At 40.8% G+C, this 15,696-nt stretch overlaps 1 protein-coding gene across 1 annotated transcript in view; it reads left to right on the forward strand.

Annotated features, from left to right (window-relative positions):
* TTN (titin) overlaps positions 1-15,696 on the forward strand; it is a 270,387-nt gene that overhangs the window by 74,638 nt on the left and 180,053 nt on the right. Inside the window, 33 exon segments of the mRNA XM_036023238.1 lie at positions 16-294; positions 411-698; positions 814-1,092; positions 1,185-1,466; positions 1,562-1,840; positions 1,949-2,227; positions 2,329-2,607; positions 2,731-3,018; positions 3,143-3,421; positions 3,562-3,843; positions 3,944-4,222; positions 4,338-4,616; positions 4,729-5,007; positions 5,110-5,397; positions 5,643-5,921; positions 6,141-6,422; positions 7,505-7,783; positions 7,903-8,184; positions 8,926-9,204; positions 9,322-9,609; positions 9,765-10,043; positions 10,140-10,418; positions 10,530-10,808; positions 10,930-11,217; positions 11,356-11,643; positions 12,188-12,469; positions 12,934-13,212; positions 13,329-13,610; positions 13,758-14,036; positions 14,130-14,417; positions 14,607-14,885; positions 14,978-15,256; positions 15,344-15,622. Of these exon segments, the coding sequence (XP_035879131.1) occupies positions 16-294; positions 411-698; positions 814-1,092; positions 1,185-1,466; positions 1,562-1,840; positions 1,949-2,227; positions 2,329-2,607; positions 2,731-3,018; positions 3,143-3,421; positions 3,562-3,843; positions 3,944-4,222; positions 4,338-4,616; positions 4,729-5,007; positions 5,110-5,397; positions 5,643-5,921; positions 6,141-6,422; positions 7,505-7,783; positions 7,903-8,184; positions 8,926-9,204; positions 9,322-9,609; positions 9,765-10,043; positions 10,140-10,418; positions 10,530-10,808; positions 10,930-11,217; positions 11,356-11,643; positions 12,188-12,469; positions 12,934-13,212; positions 13,329-13,610; positions 13,758-14,036; positions 14,130-14,417; positions 14,607-14,885; positions 14,978-15,256; positions 15,344-15,622 (9,288 nt within the window).

Raw genomic sequence — 15,696 nt, forward strand, 5'->3', positions numbered from 1 at the left:
TTAATACCATTATAGAACCTGCCAAAATTGTTGAGAGAGCAGAACTGATCCAGGTGACTGCAGGGGACCCCGCCACACTGGAGTACACAGTCACAGGCACCCCGGATCTCAAGCCCAAATGGTACAAAGATGGGAGACCTTTGGTGGCCAGCAAAAAGTATCGAATAAGTTTTAAAAACAATGTAGCCCAACTCAAATTTTATTCAGCTGAGCTGCACGACAGTGGCCAATACACGTTTGAAATTTCCAATGAGGTGGGCAGCAGCTCCTGTGAGACAACTTTCACGGTGTTAGGTTGGTATCTCTGGAAATCTGTGCTACCTGTTTCTTTGAAAAGCAACAAAGTCAAAAATAAAATCGTGAGCACTTTTCCACATTGATCTTTCTTCCTCTTCTTGTGCCATGAACAGATCGAGACATTGCTCCATTTTTCACCAAACCCCTGCGCAACGTGGATAGTGTTGTCAGCGGTACCTGCAGGCTGGACTGCAAAATCGCTGGCTCCCTCCCAATGAGGGTGTCCTGGTTTAAGGATGGGAAAGAAATAGCTTCTTCTGACAGATACAGAATAGCATTTGTGGAAGGCACAGCCTCTTTGGAGATCAGCAGAATAGACATGAATGATGCAGGGAATTTTACCTGTCGAGCCACAAATTCCGTGGGAAGCAAGGACAGCAGCGGAGCCCTGATTGTGCAAGGTTGGATGGAGACTTTGCATTTCATTCCTACTGTACATCATGTTCACATTAAGACTTCTTCCCTTAGGTCTCGCCTCTTAACTCTTTGACATTCTTTCTTATACCCCTTCTTTAGAACCACCCCATTTTGTAACTAAACCTGCATCAAAGGATGTTCTGCCCGGCTCGGCTGTCTGCCTGAAGAGCACCTTCCAAGGGTCTATTCCTCTTACAATCAGATGGTTTAAGGGTGACAAAGAGCTGGTTTCTGGTGGAAGCTGCTATATCACCAAAGAAGCCTTAGGAAGTTCCCTGGAACTCTATCCAGTAAAAACCTCCGATTCAGGCACCTATACCTGTAAAGTCAGCAATGTTGCTGGAGGCGTGGAGTGCAGTGCAAACTTATTTGTAAAAGGTCTGCGGTGTTTTCTGAACATCTTTGTGCTATCATTGTTATAAGTTCTTTCCTCTTTCTCATGTTTCTTAACAACTTCTTTCCTTTCATAGAACCTGCCACATTTGTTGAAAAGTTAGAGCCATCACAACTCTTAAAGAAAGGAGATGCCACCCAACTAGCCTGCAAAGTCACTGGTACCCCTCCCATTAAAATAACGTGGTTCGCAAATGATAGAGAAATTAAGGAGAGCAGCAAACACAAAGTGTCTTTTGTGGAGTCCACTGCGGTTCTAAGACTTACAGATGTTGCCATCGAAGACAGTGGTGAATATATGTGTGAGGCCCAAAACGAGGCTGGTAGTGACCACTGTGGTAGCGTTTTAATAGTCAAAGGTTTGTGTTCACATTGCCTCTTATGTTACCAAAATTGTGGCCCATAGCACAGATTCCTCCCCATTAACTCAAAAATAATTCCTTTTCTACTATAGAGCCACCTTACTTTACTAAAGAATTTAAGTCAGTTGAAGTGCTGAAGGAGTATGATGTCATGCTGCTGGCTGAGGTGGCAGGCACGCCTCCCTTTGAGATCACTTGGTTCAAAGACAACACGACACTGCGAAGTGGTAGAAAGTACAAGACCTTTATTCAGGATCAGCTGGTTAGCCTGCAGATCCTCAAGTTTGTAGCTGCAGACGCTGGCGAATACCAGTGTCGGGCGACCAATGACGTGGGCAGCAGCACCTGCAGTGCCAGGGTGACCCTAAGAGGTTAGTGTTGATTCAAATGGTGGCCTAGCTCGCCTGTAGACTCAACTCATTTTTTCAGCCAGTTTTTCTCTAGAGCTGGTACTGATTGAGAATTCATTCTTCTATTAGAACCACCAACCTTTGTCAAGAAGCTCGAGAGCACCAGCTCCCTTCGAGGAGGCACAGCTGCCTTCCAGGCCACTCTGAAAGGCTCCTTGCCCATCACAGTGACCTGGTTAAAAGACAACGATGAAATCATCGAAGACAATAATATAAGAATGACCTTTGAGAACAATGTAGCCAGTCTCTATCTCAGTGGCATTGAAGTCAAGCATGATGGGAAATATGTCTGTCAGGCCAAAAACGATGCAGGAATACAACGATGTTCTGCCGTACTCTCAGTAAAAGGTTGGTTCAGAAATTCTGGTGTGGGTTTCAGGAAAATGTGCAGATGTGAGGCTTTCAGTAGAGCAATTCACAACCCACACTTATCCCTTTGTTTTCTACAGCACCTGCAACAATCACTGAGGAGGCTGTGTCTATAGATGTCACCCAAGGAGACCCAGCCACTTTGCAGGTCAAATTTTCAGGGACTAAGGAGATTACAGCCAAATGGTTTAAAGATGGCCAAGAACTGACCCTGGGCCAAAAATATAAAATCAGTGTCACTGACACAGTCTCCATACTGAAGATTATTTCTACAGAAAAGAAAGATAGCGGAGAATATACTTTTGAGGTCCAAAATGATGTTGGGAGAAGCAGCTGCAAGGCTAGGATTAATGTATTAGGTTGGTATTGCTTTTCTCTGCAGAGGAGCTGGGTGTTTCTGTGCTCCTTCATCTCTTACAATTTTAGAGAAAATATAAACTGGCAGATTGACCTAACAATTTTTTTGTTTTTTCATTGTGTAGATCTTATCATACCTCCCTCATTCACCAAAAAGCTGAAGAAAATGGACAGCATTAAAGGGTCTTTTATTGACTTAGAATGTATAGTGGCTGGGTCACATCCCATAAGCATCCAGTGGTTCAAAGATGACCAGGAAATTTCAGCTAGTGAAAAATACAAATTCTCTTTTCATGACAATACTGCCTTCCTGGAAATTAAGCATCTGGAAAGTACAGACAGTGGGACATACACTTGTTCTGCCACTAACAAGGCAGGCCACAACCAGTGCAGTGGCCATCTGACAGTCAAAGGTTGGCAACTTTTATCTCCACCTATCAAGAACTATTGCTGTCTCATTTCTCAATTCTTACCTGTACTGCTCAGTTCTAAAATGAACATTCCTTTCTTGTCTTGCTTCTTTTTCTTTCACCTCAGAACCCCCTTACTTTGTGGAAGAGCCACAGTCTCAAGATGTCAATCCCAACACAAGGGTTCAAATAAAGGCTCTTGTGGGTGGCAGTGTACCCATGACAATTAAGTGGTTTAAAGACAACAAAGAGTTGCACTCGGGAGCAGCTCGCTCGGTGTGGAAGGATGACACCTCCACCGTGCTAGAGCTCTTTTCGGCCAAAGCTGCTCATTCTGGGACCTACATTTGTCAACTAAGCAATGATGTTGGCGTAGCCACCAGCAAGGCCACTCTCTTTGTAAAAGGTCTGGTCTCCACGTCTCCTCAATTTCTTGCTTGTCTGGATTTTCTCGTGGGGGGAGGGGAGAAGCTTTAGAAACCGATTTTGCTTACTGGCCTCTGTTTTTAAAAATGTTCAACATCACACTTTTTCCCCCATCTTTAGAGCCTCCTCAATTCATTAAGAAGCCCAGTCCCGTGTTAGTGCTGAGGAATGGACAATCGACAACATTTGAATGCCAAATAACCGGCACTCCTGAAATCAGAGTTTCTTGGTATCTGGACGGGAATGAAATCACAGCCATTGAGAAATATGGCATTTCCTTCATTGATGGCTTAGCCACTTTCCAAATTTCTGGTGCTAGGGTAGAATACAGTGGGACTTACGTCTGTGAAGCTCGTAATGATGCAGGCACAGCAAGCTGCAGCATTGAATTAAAAGTGAAAGGTTCGTTACTGGATCTGCTTTCTGTTTTGGCTGTGCTACTGGCTGCACTTTGGGTCTTCCCTTGAGTAAGCTAGTCTCTGTCTTCCTTTTGAATCTTCAGAACCTCCCACTTTTATCAGGGAGTTGAAGCCTGTGGAAGTAGTGAAAGATAGTGACGTGGAGCTGGAGTGTGAAATTAAAGGAACATCTCCATTTGAAGTCACTTGGCTGAAGAATAACAAGGAAATACGAAGCGGCAAAAAATATATCTTGACTGGCAGAGTGTCAGTGTTTAATCTCCATATAACCAAGTGTGACCCTTCAGACACTGGTGAATACCAGTGCATTGTATCCAATGAAGGCGGCAGCTGCTCTTGCAATGCCCGAGTCTCCCTGAAAGGTCAGTTAGTTACACACACAAGAAGCAGGCTGCTGGAGAAAAATTTTGTAATGCTCTTTAGCTTCGTGATTATGGGTTCAATTGTACCTCTTCTTTTCACACTATCTAATCACAGAACCACCATCATTTACTAAGAAGATAGAAAACGTCACTACCGTTTTGAAAAGTGCTGCCACCTTTCAGAGCACCGTGGCAGGCTCTCCTCCCATCTCCATAACCTGGCTAAAGGATGATCAGATTCTGGATGAAGAAGATAATGTTCATATTTCATTTGTGAACAATGTGGCCACACTTCAAATCAGAGCTGTGGACAATGGACACAGCGGGAGGTACACGTGTCAAGCAAAGAATGAGTCAGGAGTTGAGAGGTGTTACGCTTTCCTTTTAGTGCAAGGTTTGTAAGCTATTCTCTTTTGGAATTAGTCTGTGGAGACACTTTCATAAACATGCCTTATCTCTAGTGAACTTGTCAATGCAACTCACCCACATTTTAATTCTTGCTGCAGAACCAGCTCAAATCCTAGAGAAAGCTAAATCCGTTGATGTTACTGAGAAAGACCCGGTGACCTTGGAGTGTGTTGTGGCTGGGACACCAGAACTCAAAGTGAAATGGCTTAAAGATGGGAAACAAATTGTGCCCAGTAGATATTTTTCCATGAGTTTTGAAAATAATGTTGCCAGTTTTAGGATTCAGTCAGTAATGAAACAAGACAGCGGTCAGTATACTTTCAAGGTGGAAAATGACTTTGGAAGCAGTAGCTGTGATGCCTACCTGAGAGTGCTAGGTTTGTACCTTGGCTCCTGTTGGCTTCTGTTGCTTATATTATGTCCTTTGTAAACAAATGGCAACATATTAATGGATGTGTTTTGCTGTTTGCATTGGACAGATCAAGATATTCCTCCTTCATTCACTAAAAAATTAACCAAAATGGATAAAGTTCTCGGCTCTTCCATTCATATGGAGTGCAAGGTTTCTGGCTCACTTCCTATTAGTGCTCAGTGGTTTAAGGATGGAAAAGAAATATCTACAAGTGCAAAATACAGACTTGTCTGTCATGAGAACACTGTGGCACTGGAAGTTAATAATCTGGAATTAGAAGATACTGCGAATTACACATGCAAAGTCTCAAATGTAGCAGGGGATAATGCATGCAGTGGCATCCTAACTGTGAAAGGTTAGAATTTCTTTACCTCTTCTGGATTCTTCTTTGTAATTGCTTTGAAAGTGTATCACTCTTACCTTGTATCCTTTAGAGCTAAAAGTCTCATTAATTTTGTTTCTTTAGATATGTATTTACTGAGTTCAAGAAATATTCAGTCATTACCTCTTTTTAATAATGTATTCTTATATGTCAAAAAACTGTCAAAATAATTTAACTATGGGAATTTAATTCAATATATTTCTCTTAAAAATCTATAGAACCACCAAGCTTCCTAGTGAAACCTGAGCGACAACAAGCCATACCTGATTCTACAGTGGAATTTAAAGCAGTACTAAAAGGAACACCACCATTTAAAATAAAGTGGTTCAAGGATGATGTGGAACTTGCCTCTGGACCTAAATGTTTCATTGGCTTGGAAGGATCAACTAGCTTCTTAAATCTCTACTCAGTAGATGCTTCCAAGACAGGACAATACTCTTGCCAAGTTACCAATGATGTTGGTAGCGACTCTTGTACTACAATGTTGCTTGTGACAGGTGTGCAGGTTTGATTGGTTTCATGTTTCTGTCTCACCTGTGTCTCTGGTCCTTTGTGATCTGTTATGGTGCTTTGACCTAATCAAGGAAGTACCCTACTTTCTCACAGTATCTGCCAGGCATTGGCTGTGTGTTCTTCTCTGTTCTACATATCACTTGATTGAACTTTTGTTATCTGTATCTGTTCCCTCATAATCTCCTCTTTCCTTCACTCTCTAGAACCACCAAAGTTTGTAAAGAAATTAGAAGAATCCAAAATAGTGAAAGCAGGTGACTCGCCACGACTTGAATGCAAGATAACTGGATCCCCAGAAATCAGAGTTGTGTGGTACAGAAATGAACATGAACTCTCAGCCAGTGACAAATACAGAATGACTTTCATTGACTCAGTGGCTGTCATACAGATGAACAATCTTGGTACAGACGATGGTGGGGATTTCATCTGTGAGGCTCAGAATCCTGCTGGCAGCACTAGCTGCAGTACCAAGGTCATAGTAAAAGGTAGAGATCTATTTCTTCTGTTCGTTACATACAACTTACCTTTCTCACCCTTGGCATCATAGCTCTTTATTCCTTTACTGCCATTTTAGCCTCCATTTGAGCTCATAGAGTATTTTCCCAAGATGGCATTATTTCCCTTTTGAGATATTATTTCTTAAGCTTTGCTTACAGGTAGCCAATCATTCTAGAATATTTTTCTTTTTATCCCAATACCCAACATTCTTATAATCTGGACACATTAGCCAAGCAGTTCAAATTTCATGTTTCAAAAACATGCAAAAAATAAAAACAAAGTAGGCATTTATAAATTAATTTCACTTTCAATCGCTTCATAAATATATCATCCTAACTATAATATTTACCATGAGTATCAAGTAACACTTACTACATGTAAATAAGATGCAAGCAATACAGGTTTTAACTTTACATTTAAAACAAAGCAATTACATTTTTTTTCTCACAAGAATCAGTTTCTATTTTTTTAAAATTCTATCACTATACCTTGGTACAAATAATACTCATTATTTTCCACTGCCATTTCCCAGTATTGTTATCACAAAGTCCAAGTTTGTTATATTGGGAGGCAATTAGTGCAATAATCATCTGTTGAAGTAGAAAGCATGGATCACAAATGTGATACCTTCCAAGTGTCTCAACTGTACAGCACACACAAAAGATTTATTCCTGAAGTCAGGGTTCCATACCTCACACAAACCATATTAATTAATATTCTGGAGGGTTTGGCTTTGTTTGGTCCATGTTTTCTCTTTTGTTTTGATTTTCCAATTTGTGCATCAATCTTTCTTGTCCAAGATAAATAAGTAAGGTGGAGTAGACAGAATGTTGAGCTGCTCAGCAAGGGCAGGTAGAGTCAAGCCAGGGTTCTCTGCCATGAAGCTGAGTGATTTGGTAAAGGCTGATGGCCTCTCTGAAGCTGTTCTTCCTCAACACTAATGTGATAGTGCTTGACACCACTTCCCCATTGTAGTATCTGGACTCTTTCTTCCAATTTAAAAACAAAGAAACAAAAATATTCTAGGAAATTAAAGCCCTATTCATGAGAAACTCTTATTTTTTTACAGAACCACCTGTTTTTAGCAGCTTCCCTCCTGTAGTAGAAACCCTTAAAAATGCTGAAGTTAGTCTTGAGTGTGAACTTTCGGGGACACCACCATTTGAGGTGGTGTGGTACAAAGACAAGCGGCAGCTCCGAAGTAGCAAGAAATACAAGATTTCATCCAAAAACTTCCATGCGAGTATTCACATTCTCAATGTCGACACTTCAGACATTGGTGAATACCTCTGCAAAGCACAGAACGAAGTGGGAAGTGACACTTGCACTTGTACTGTAAAATTAAAAGGTAAGCATATTTCCTGCATGTGGCAGAGGTGGCAGGAATGTGCAAAATACTTTTTTCTATCTCTGTTCTATCATCTGGGCAATCTTTTCAACAATCTCCATCTATCTTTCCATGTTCAGAGCCACCAAAGTTTGTTTCCAAACTGAACAGCATCACTGTTGTTGCTGGGGAGCCTGCTGAGTTACAAGCATCCATAGAGGGCATGCAGCCTATTTCTGTCCAGTGGCTTAAAGAGAAGGAAGAAGTGATTAGAGAAAGTGAAAACATCAGGATTACATTTGTGGAAAATGTTGCAACTCTACAGTTTGCAAAAGCAGAACCAGCTAATGCTGGGAAATATATCTGCCAAATCAAGAATGATGGTGGAATAAGGGAAAACATGGCCACACTGACTGTTTTAGGTTGGTACAATATGGTGCAATGGTCCCCTGATAGAAAGCGGTGCCAAACATTGAGATGAGTTACTATGAGTTACTGGTAAAGTCTCCTTCCCAGAATTTCTTCTAGACCTATATCAATCCTCGTCTATTTGAAAGGTTTAGGGAATCTAATAAATCTTCTGATACTCTGTGATTCTGACAAATATTATCCATCCATTTTCCTGTTTGCTTACTGCTTTTCTTGATGGATTAGCAGATGTAATCATGGCTAACTTTTGTTACACATAAAAAAAAAAGCAAGAGCCAAGTGTGACATTCTGTTTCCAAAGCATTTGATAGGAAAACTTGCCACTTTCATCATTGGGCATATTAACCTTCAATTTTTAATTGTTTGAATAACAACTTCCAAAAAATTATCTTGTGCACCTGAAAGTAGAGCAAAAATACCATGTAATTAAAAATAACATGTAGCCTTTGCTCCCAAGATCAAGTGCACAGCAATAGACATAGTCTAATGTACATTGTCTGAATTGTTCTGATGATCAACTAGCACAGAAACATATTTCTTAATAATAACTCCTATAATCTCATGGCAATGTGTAATTATGAAATCACATTTTAAGTCTAGAGACAGAACCCTAACATAAGCATCTCATTGGAATAAACAGTCTTAGCGAATTTGCTAGTAGAGATGGGGTAAACACAGTAGAGGTATAGTAAAGGTAACAGACTTTGACAGGTGTCTATCAAATTCTATTTCAGAGCCTGCAGTCATTGTCGAGAAGGCAGGACCAATGACAGTGACTGTAGGAGAGACGTGCACTCTGGAGTGTAAGGTGGCTGGCACTCCTGAACTCTCCATTGAATGGTACAAGGATGGAAAGCTGCTGACTAGCAGCCAAAAACACAAATTTAGCTTCCACAACAAAATCTCTTCCTTAAAGATTCTCTCCGTTGAAAAGCAAGATGCAGGCACATACACTTTCCAGGTTCAAAATAATGTTGGAAAAAGCAGCTGCACAGCTGTGGTTGATGTTTCAGGTCTGTTCCGATATATTCCTCTCATTACTTACACAGTATTCCTTTCAAAAGTTCTCTTCTCTTGAGTCTCCTTTATTCTTTCAAATCATGATGCATTTCTTGCCTTTCTTTACACAGACCGAATGGTGCCTCCATCTTTCACACGAAGGCTGAAAGATACTGGTGGGGTGCTAGGTACTTCTTGCATCTTGGAGTGCAAAGTAGCTGGATCTTCACCTATCTCTGTTGCCTGGTTTCATGAGAAAACTAAGATTGTCAGTGGAGCAAAGTACCAAACCACATTTTCAGATAATGTCTGCACACTGCAGCTGAATTCTCTGGACTCGTCAGATATGGGCACTTACACGTGTGTGGCTGCCAATGTCGCTGGGTCTGACGAATGTCGCGCAGTGTTGACTGTACAAGGTCAGTGTCGGACACTCAAACCTTTTCTTACAAATGCCTCTTTGGCTGCACATATAGGTTGACACACATTTAAAAGCACTCTTCTTTTGTGATTCAAAATTGCACCTGAATTTGAAGCTTACAGCACCTTTTCATTGTCCTCTGTATCTGTGTAGAACCACCCTCTTTTGTGAAGGAACCTGAACCTTTGGAAGTACTACCAGGCAAAAATGTCACTTTCACAAGTGTTATCAGAGGAACCCCTCCATTCAAGGTTGGCTGGTTCAGAGGTGCCAGAGAGCTGGTGAAAGGAGACAGGTGCAACATCTATTTTGAAGACACTGTAGCGGAACTGGAATTATTTAACGTCGACCTGTCTCAGAGTGGGGAATATACCTGTGTGGTTTCTAACGGTGCTGGCAAAACATCCTGCACTACTCGTCTTTTTGTTAAAGGTTTGCTCAAGTGCATTGGTTCTTCCTATTTTCTGTACACTGATCTCCTTGTTTGTATTTTACTGTGCTTAACTGCTGTGCTTTGTCACTCACCAGAACCAGCTGCGTTTGTGAAGAAATTAAGTGACCACTCCGTAGAACCAGGAAAGTCCATAATTCTGGAGAGTACCTACACTGGAACACTTCCAATTTCAGTTACCTGGAAAAAGAATGGTGTTAACATAACTCCATCTGAAAAATGCAGCATAGTCACAACAGAGAAAACTTGCATCCTGGAAATTCTGAATAGCACAAAAAGTGATGCAGGACAGTATTCCTGTGAGATTGAAAATGAGGCAGGGAGGGATGTCTGCAAAGCTGTGGTATCTACATTAGGTGTGTTGTCAGTTCTTCTGTCTTAATGATTGGCATTCATCTAACAGAAAGTGTGGGGGTTCTTTTGTTTCCTTTCATTCCAGTTGCTAATTGTGAGCTTTTCTTCTTTAGAGCCCCCTTACTTTGTTATGGAACTGGAACCTCTGGAGGCCTCAGTTGGTGATTCAGTTTCTTTACAATGCCAAGTGGCTGGGACACCAGAAATTACAGTGTCTTGGTACAAAGGAGACACCAAGTTACGGTCCACCCCTGAATACAGGACCTACTTTACAAACAATGTGGCCACACTTGTTTTCAATAAAGTGAATATCAATGATGGTGGAGAATATACGTGTAAGGCAGAAAACAGTATAGGAACAGCTTCTTCTAAAACTGTCTTCAGAATTCAAGGTGATGATATTAATTTAGAAATTAAGAAATTTCTTTTTTCATTATCTTAACTCTTTTATCTTTATCAGGGAAATTTTTATTTCATCTACTAATGCTTCAGGTATCCCTTGTCTTCCTACAGAGCGTCAACTGCCACCTTCCTTTGCACGACAATTGAAGGACATTGAACAAACTGTTGGGTTACCAGTTACACTCACTTGTCGATTAAATGGCTCTGCACCCATCCAAGTGTGCTGGTATAGAGATGGGGTGCTTTTGCGAGATGATGAAAATCTACAGACATCATTTGTAGATAATGTGGCAACTTTGAAAATTTTGCAGACTGACTTGAGTCACTCTGGCCAGTACTCTTGCTCAGCTTCCAATCCACTAGGAACAGCATCTTCTAGTGCTAGACTGACAGCAAGAGGTTTGTTCCCATCTTAAACTTTCTCTTTGCAAACCATGACTTCCTGCTCATTGTCAAAGTAAAAATGGCCAGTGACAAAAGCAACAACAACAAAAAACACACACATACACACAATTGCCTTTTCTTTTCATCTTTCAGAACCTAAGAAGTCTCCCTTCTTTGATATCAAGCCTGTATCAATAGATGTCATTGCTGGGGAAAGTGCCGACTTTGAGTGTCATGTTACGGGTGCTCAACCAATGCGAATCACTTGGTCAAAAGATAACAAGGAGATTCGTCCTGGAGGAAACTATACGATCACATGTGTGGGAAACACTCCCCATTTGCGAATTCTTAAAGTAGGCAAGGGAGATTCTGGTCAGTACACTTGCCAAGCAACCAACGATGTTGGCAAAGACATGTGCTCAGCTCAACTCAGTGTGAAAGGTATCATTGTGTGGCACTTGCCAATATTCACTCTTTCCCACCTTTGTGTAACTGTCTTCTAAAAATTTCTTTCGTTTTTAAATTTTGGAAATAAACTAACTGGATCATGTTACAATTCGTATATTTGTGTCAGAGGTAACAATCAAAGTTCTGTTTTCTCTTTTATCGTTATTTAAGTTAGTGTATCTCTAAGTGTAATCCGATCAAAAAGTATTGTTCAATTGAAATGTGTTAAATGTTGTTTCAACTGTCTATTCTCTTTTTCTGTTCTTTCCTGTTATATGGCATTCTGATTTATCATTACTAAATTTTTAACCAAGTGCCTCTGTAATACATTTATGGGTATGTTTTAGCTTGTTTTCAAACTACAGAATAAACTTATCAACTTAATTCTCTTTAAAAATATGAAAAGCTTATTTACTAGAAAAGACGGCTTATTTTATCACAAAATTCTCAGAAAGTATACTCTTAATAAACCAGTTTCCATAAGCACTTACAGGATTTTCAACTATAAATATGTTATTTTTTTCCTTTGATTTACTAGAACCTCCAAAGTTTGTTAAAAAATTAGAAGCTTCAAAAGTTGCAAAGCAGGGAGAATCCATCCAACTGCAATGCACAATAAGTGGTTCCCCAGAAATCAAAGTTCTGTGGTTCCGAAATGACAGTGAACTTCATGAAAGCTGGAAATACAACATGTCATTCACTAATTCTGTGGCATCACTCACCATCAATGAAGCCAGTGCTGAGGACAGTGGAGACTACATCTGCGAAGCTCACAATGGTGTTGGTGACGCCAGCTGCAGCACAGCCCTGACTGTGAAAGGTTAGACACACTGCATTTGTTTCTCTCTTCCTTCTCCAATTTGGATTCCTTCTTGGTCACATTATAAACTCCAAAGTAAAAAGCCTAGTTAAGGGTATGTGCTTGTAATTCTGAAACTAGTTTTTATTTCTTATGTTAGCATATTGTTAATATGGTCACACCTGTCAATTTTTTATTTAATTTTTTTGCAGATACCACTTTTATTTATTTTTAATAGTTTATTTTTATTGCATTTTTCCCATTACCATTTATCCCCCTTATACCCTCTTCCACCTATACCCACCTCCCTCCCCACCACAATTGTCACACTGTTGTCTGTGTCCATGAGTCCTTTTTCTTTTTGTTCAATCCCTCCATCCCCCAACCCCCCAACACTGTCAGCCTTAATGATTGCAGATTCTATTTTTTTTCCTTTTTAGTAAGCAAGTATTCTCATTGTTTATCTTCTTATTTTTTTCCGGTAGCACCTCCTGTTTTTACCCGGAAGCCTTCTCCTGTAGGAGCCCTTAAAGGTTCTGATGTCATCTTACAATGTGAAATTTCGGGAACTCCCCCATTTGAAGTGGTATGGGTTAAAGATCGAAAGCAAGTTCGAAGCAGCAAGAAATTTAAAATTACTTCAAAAAATTTCGACACAAGTCTTCATATCCTCAATCTTGAAAACTCTGATGTAGGGGAATATCATTGCAAAGCTACTAACGAGGTGGGAACTGACACCTGTGCTTGCACTGTCAAGTTCAAAGGTTTGTACATAGGGGCACAAACATATATGTTACTTCCTTTCACCTTTTCTTATTTGGCCAATACCATATGTGGATGTGATTCTCATTTTTTCCTAACCACAAATTTATTTTGTCAGAGCCTCCACGATTTGTGAAAAAGCTAAATGACACCTCAACCCTTGTGGGGGATGCTGTCGAGTTACAGGCTGTGGTGGAAGGCTTCCAGCCAATTTCTGTCGTCTGGCTGAAAGATAAAGGTGAAGTCATCAGAGAGAGTGAAAACATAAGGATTTCCTTCATTGATAACGTTGCTACCCTCCAACTTGATAGACCGGAAGCATCTAATTCTGGAAAATATGTGTGCCAAATCAAAAATGATGCTGGAATGAGAGAATGTTCAGCAGTCTTGACTGTCCTAGGTTAGTAACAAAGTACAGCCTGAGAGAATAAAATCAAGTTCATTGACCCATGATCCTTGTCTGCAAATATTACTCTTACCCCATGTTGATTATACTCTTAGTTTGGAAGGTGACTTTGTTTTCAATGTAACATACTTCTTCTTTCAGAACCAGCCAGAATCATAGAGAAGCCAGAACCCATGACGGTCACTACTGGAAATCCTTTTGCGTTGGAGTGTGTAGTTGCTGGAACTCCAGAACTTTCAGCTAAGTGGTTCAAAGATGGAAGAGAATTATCTGCAGACAGCAAACATCACATAACGTTCATCAACAAAGTGGCTTCACTTAAGATCCCCTGTGCAGAAATGAGTGACAAGGGCTTATACAGCTTTGAAGTGAAGAACAGTGTTGGTAAAAGTAACTGCACTGTATCTGTTCACGTTTCTGGTAAGTAGTATGAAGTTTTATGAATATAGTATTTTTCCCTGGAAAAAATAATAAAGCTCTTCTGTAAACACAAAACTATCCTTCTCCACCTAGATCGAGTTGTGCCTCCTTCCTTCATCCGCAAGCTGAAAGACACAAATGCGGTGCTGGGAGCCTCAGTGGTTTTGGAGTGCCGAGTCTCTGGCTCGGCCCCCATCTCAGTCGGCTGGTTTCAGGATGGAAATGAGATTGTTAGTGGGCCTAAATGCCAGTCCAGCTTTTCAGAAAATGTCTGCACTTTGAGGCTGAGCTTCCTGGAGCCTTCCGACACAGGCACCTACACTTGTGTGGCTGCCAATGCGGCTGGTTCTGAGGAATGCTCGGCAGTGCTGACTGTGCAAGGTCAGTTTCGAGGAGCAGGCTGCTGCTTCTCTCAGTCTCTTCCACATGGCTGGGTGCCGGCCTGGCGTGGGATTTCTTTGTTTGGTCTTCATTTTTAGTCATGACTCTCTTTTCTTCAAATAGCAGAAGCACTTCTCACTCAGATTTCTCTCTTTCTCTTGATCTTCCCCTCCCTCTGGGGTATTCTAGAACCACCATCTTTTGAACAAACCCCCGATTCTGTGGAAGTTTTACCTGGAATGAGCCTCACGTTCACCTGTGTCATTAGAGGCACCCCTCCTTTCAAGGTCAAATGGTTTAAAGGCAGCAGGGAACTGGTGTCAGGGGAGTCATGCACCATCTCTCTGGAAGATTCTGTCACAGAGCTGGAGTTGTTTGAGGTGGAGCCACTGCAGAGTGGAGACTATTCTTGCCTCGTTACTAATGATGCTGGCAGTGCTTCCTGTACTGCACATCTTTTTGTGAAAGGTTTGCTCTTCTCTCCAGTTCATGTATCTTTTAAAATTTTCTAAGTCTTCATTTGAAGATATCAACTTTACCTTCATATTTTCTCCTTATAGAACCAGCCACATTTGTGAAAAGATTGGCTGATTTCAGTGTTGAGACAGGAAGTTCCATAGTTCTTGAGGCCACGTATACTGGCACGCCTCCCATCTCAGTGAGCTGGATGAAGAATGAGTTCGCTCTTGTACAGTCTCCGAACTGCAGTATCACTATGACAGAGAAATCTTCTATACTGGAAATTCTTGACAGCACCGTGGAGGATTATGCACAATACAGTTGCCTGATAGAAAATGAGGCTGGTCAAGATATTTGTGAAGCTCTGGTGTCTGTCTTAGGTGTGTTGACAGTTACCTCTTTTCTTTCTTTGAAAACATCCTCTTTTAATTAGCATGATTGATTGACTACCATTCTTTGTACCTTAGAACCACCTTATTTTATTGAACCTCTGGAACATGTGGAAGCAGCTGTTGGAGAACCTACAACTTTACAGTGTAAAGTAGATGGAACCCCAGAAATTAGAATTTCTTGGTATAAAGAACACACAAAGCTACGATCAGCTCCTGCATATAAAATGCAATTCAAAAATAATGTTGCCTCCTTAGTAATCAACAAGGTGGACCATAGTGATGTGGGCGAGTATACATGCAAGGCAGAAAACAGCGTGGGGGCCGTCGCTTCTTCAGCTGTGCTTGTTATCAAAGGTGATGATGGTTTTGCTTAAGAAGTTTTGCTGTGTGTTGACAGATCCATTTTCTTAAAAATGTCAAAACTTTAA

The sequence above is a fragment of the Phyllostomus discolor genome, chromosome 4 (genome assembly GCF_004126475.2).
Source record: "Phyllostomus discolor isolate MPI-MPIP mPhyDis1 chromosome 4, mPhyDis1.pri.v3, whole genome shotgun sequence".
NCBI classification, from domain to species: Eukaryota; Metazoa; Chordata; class Mammalia; order Chiroptera; family Phyllostomidae; genus Phyllostomus; species Phyllostomus discolor.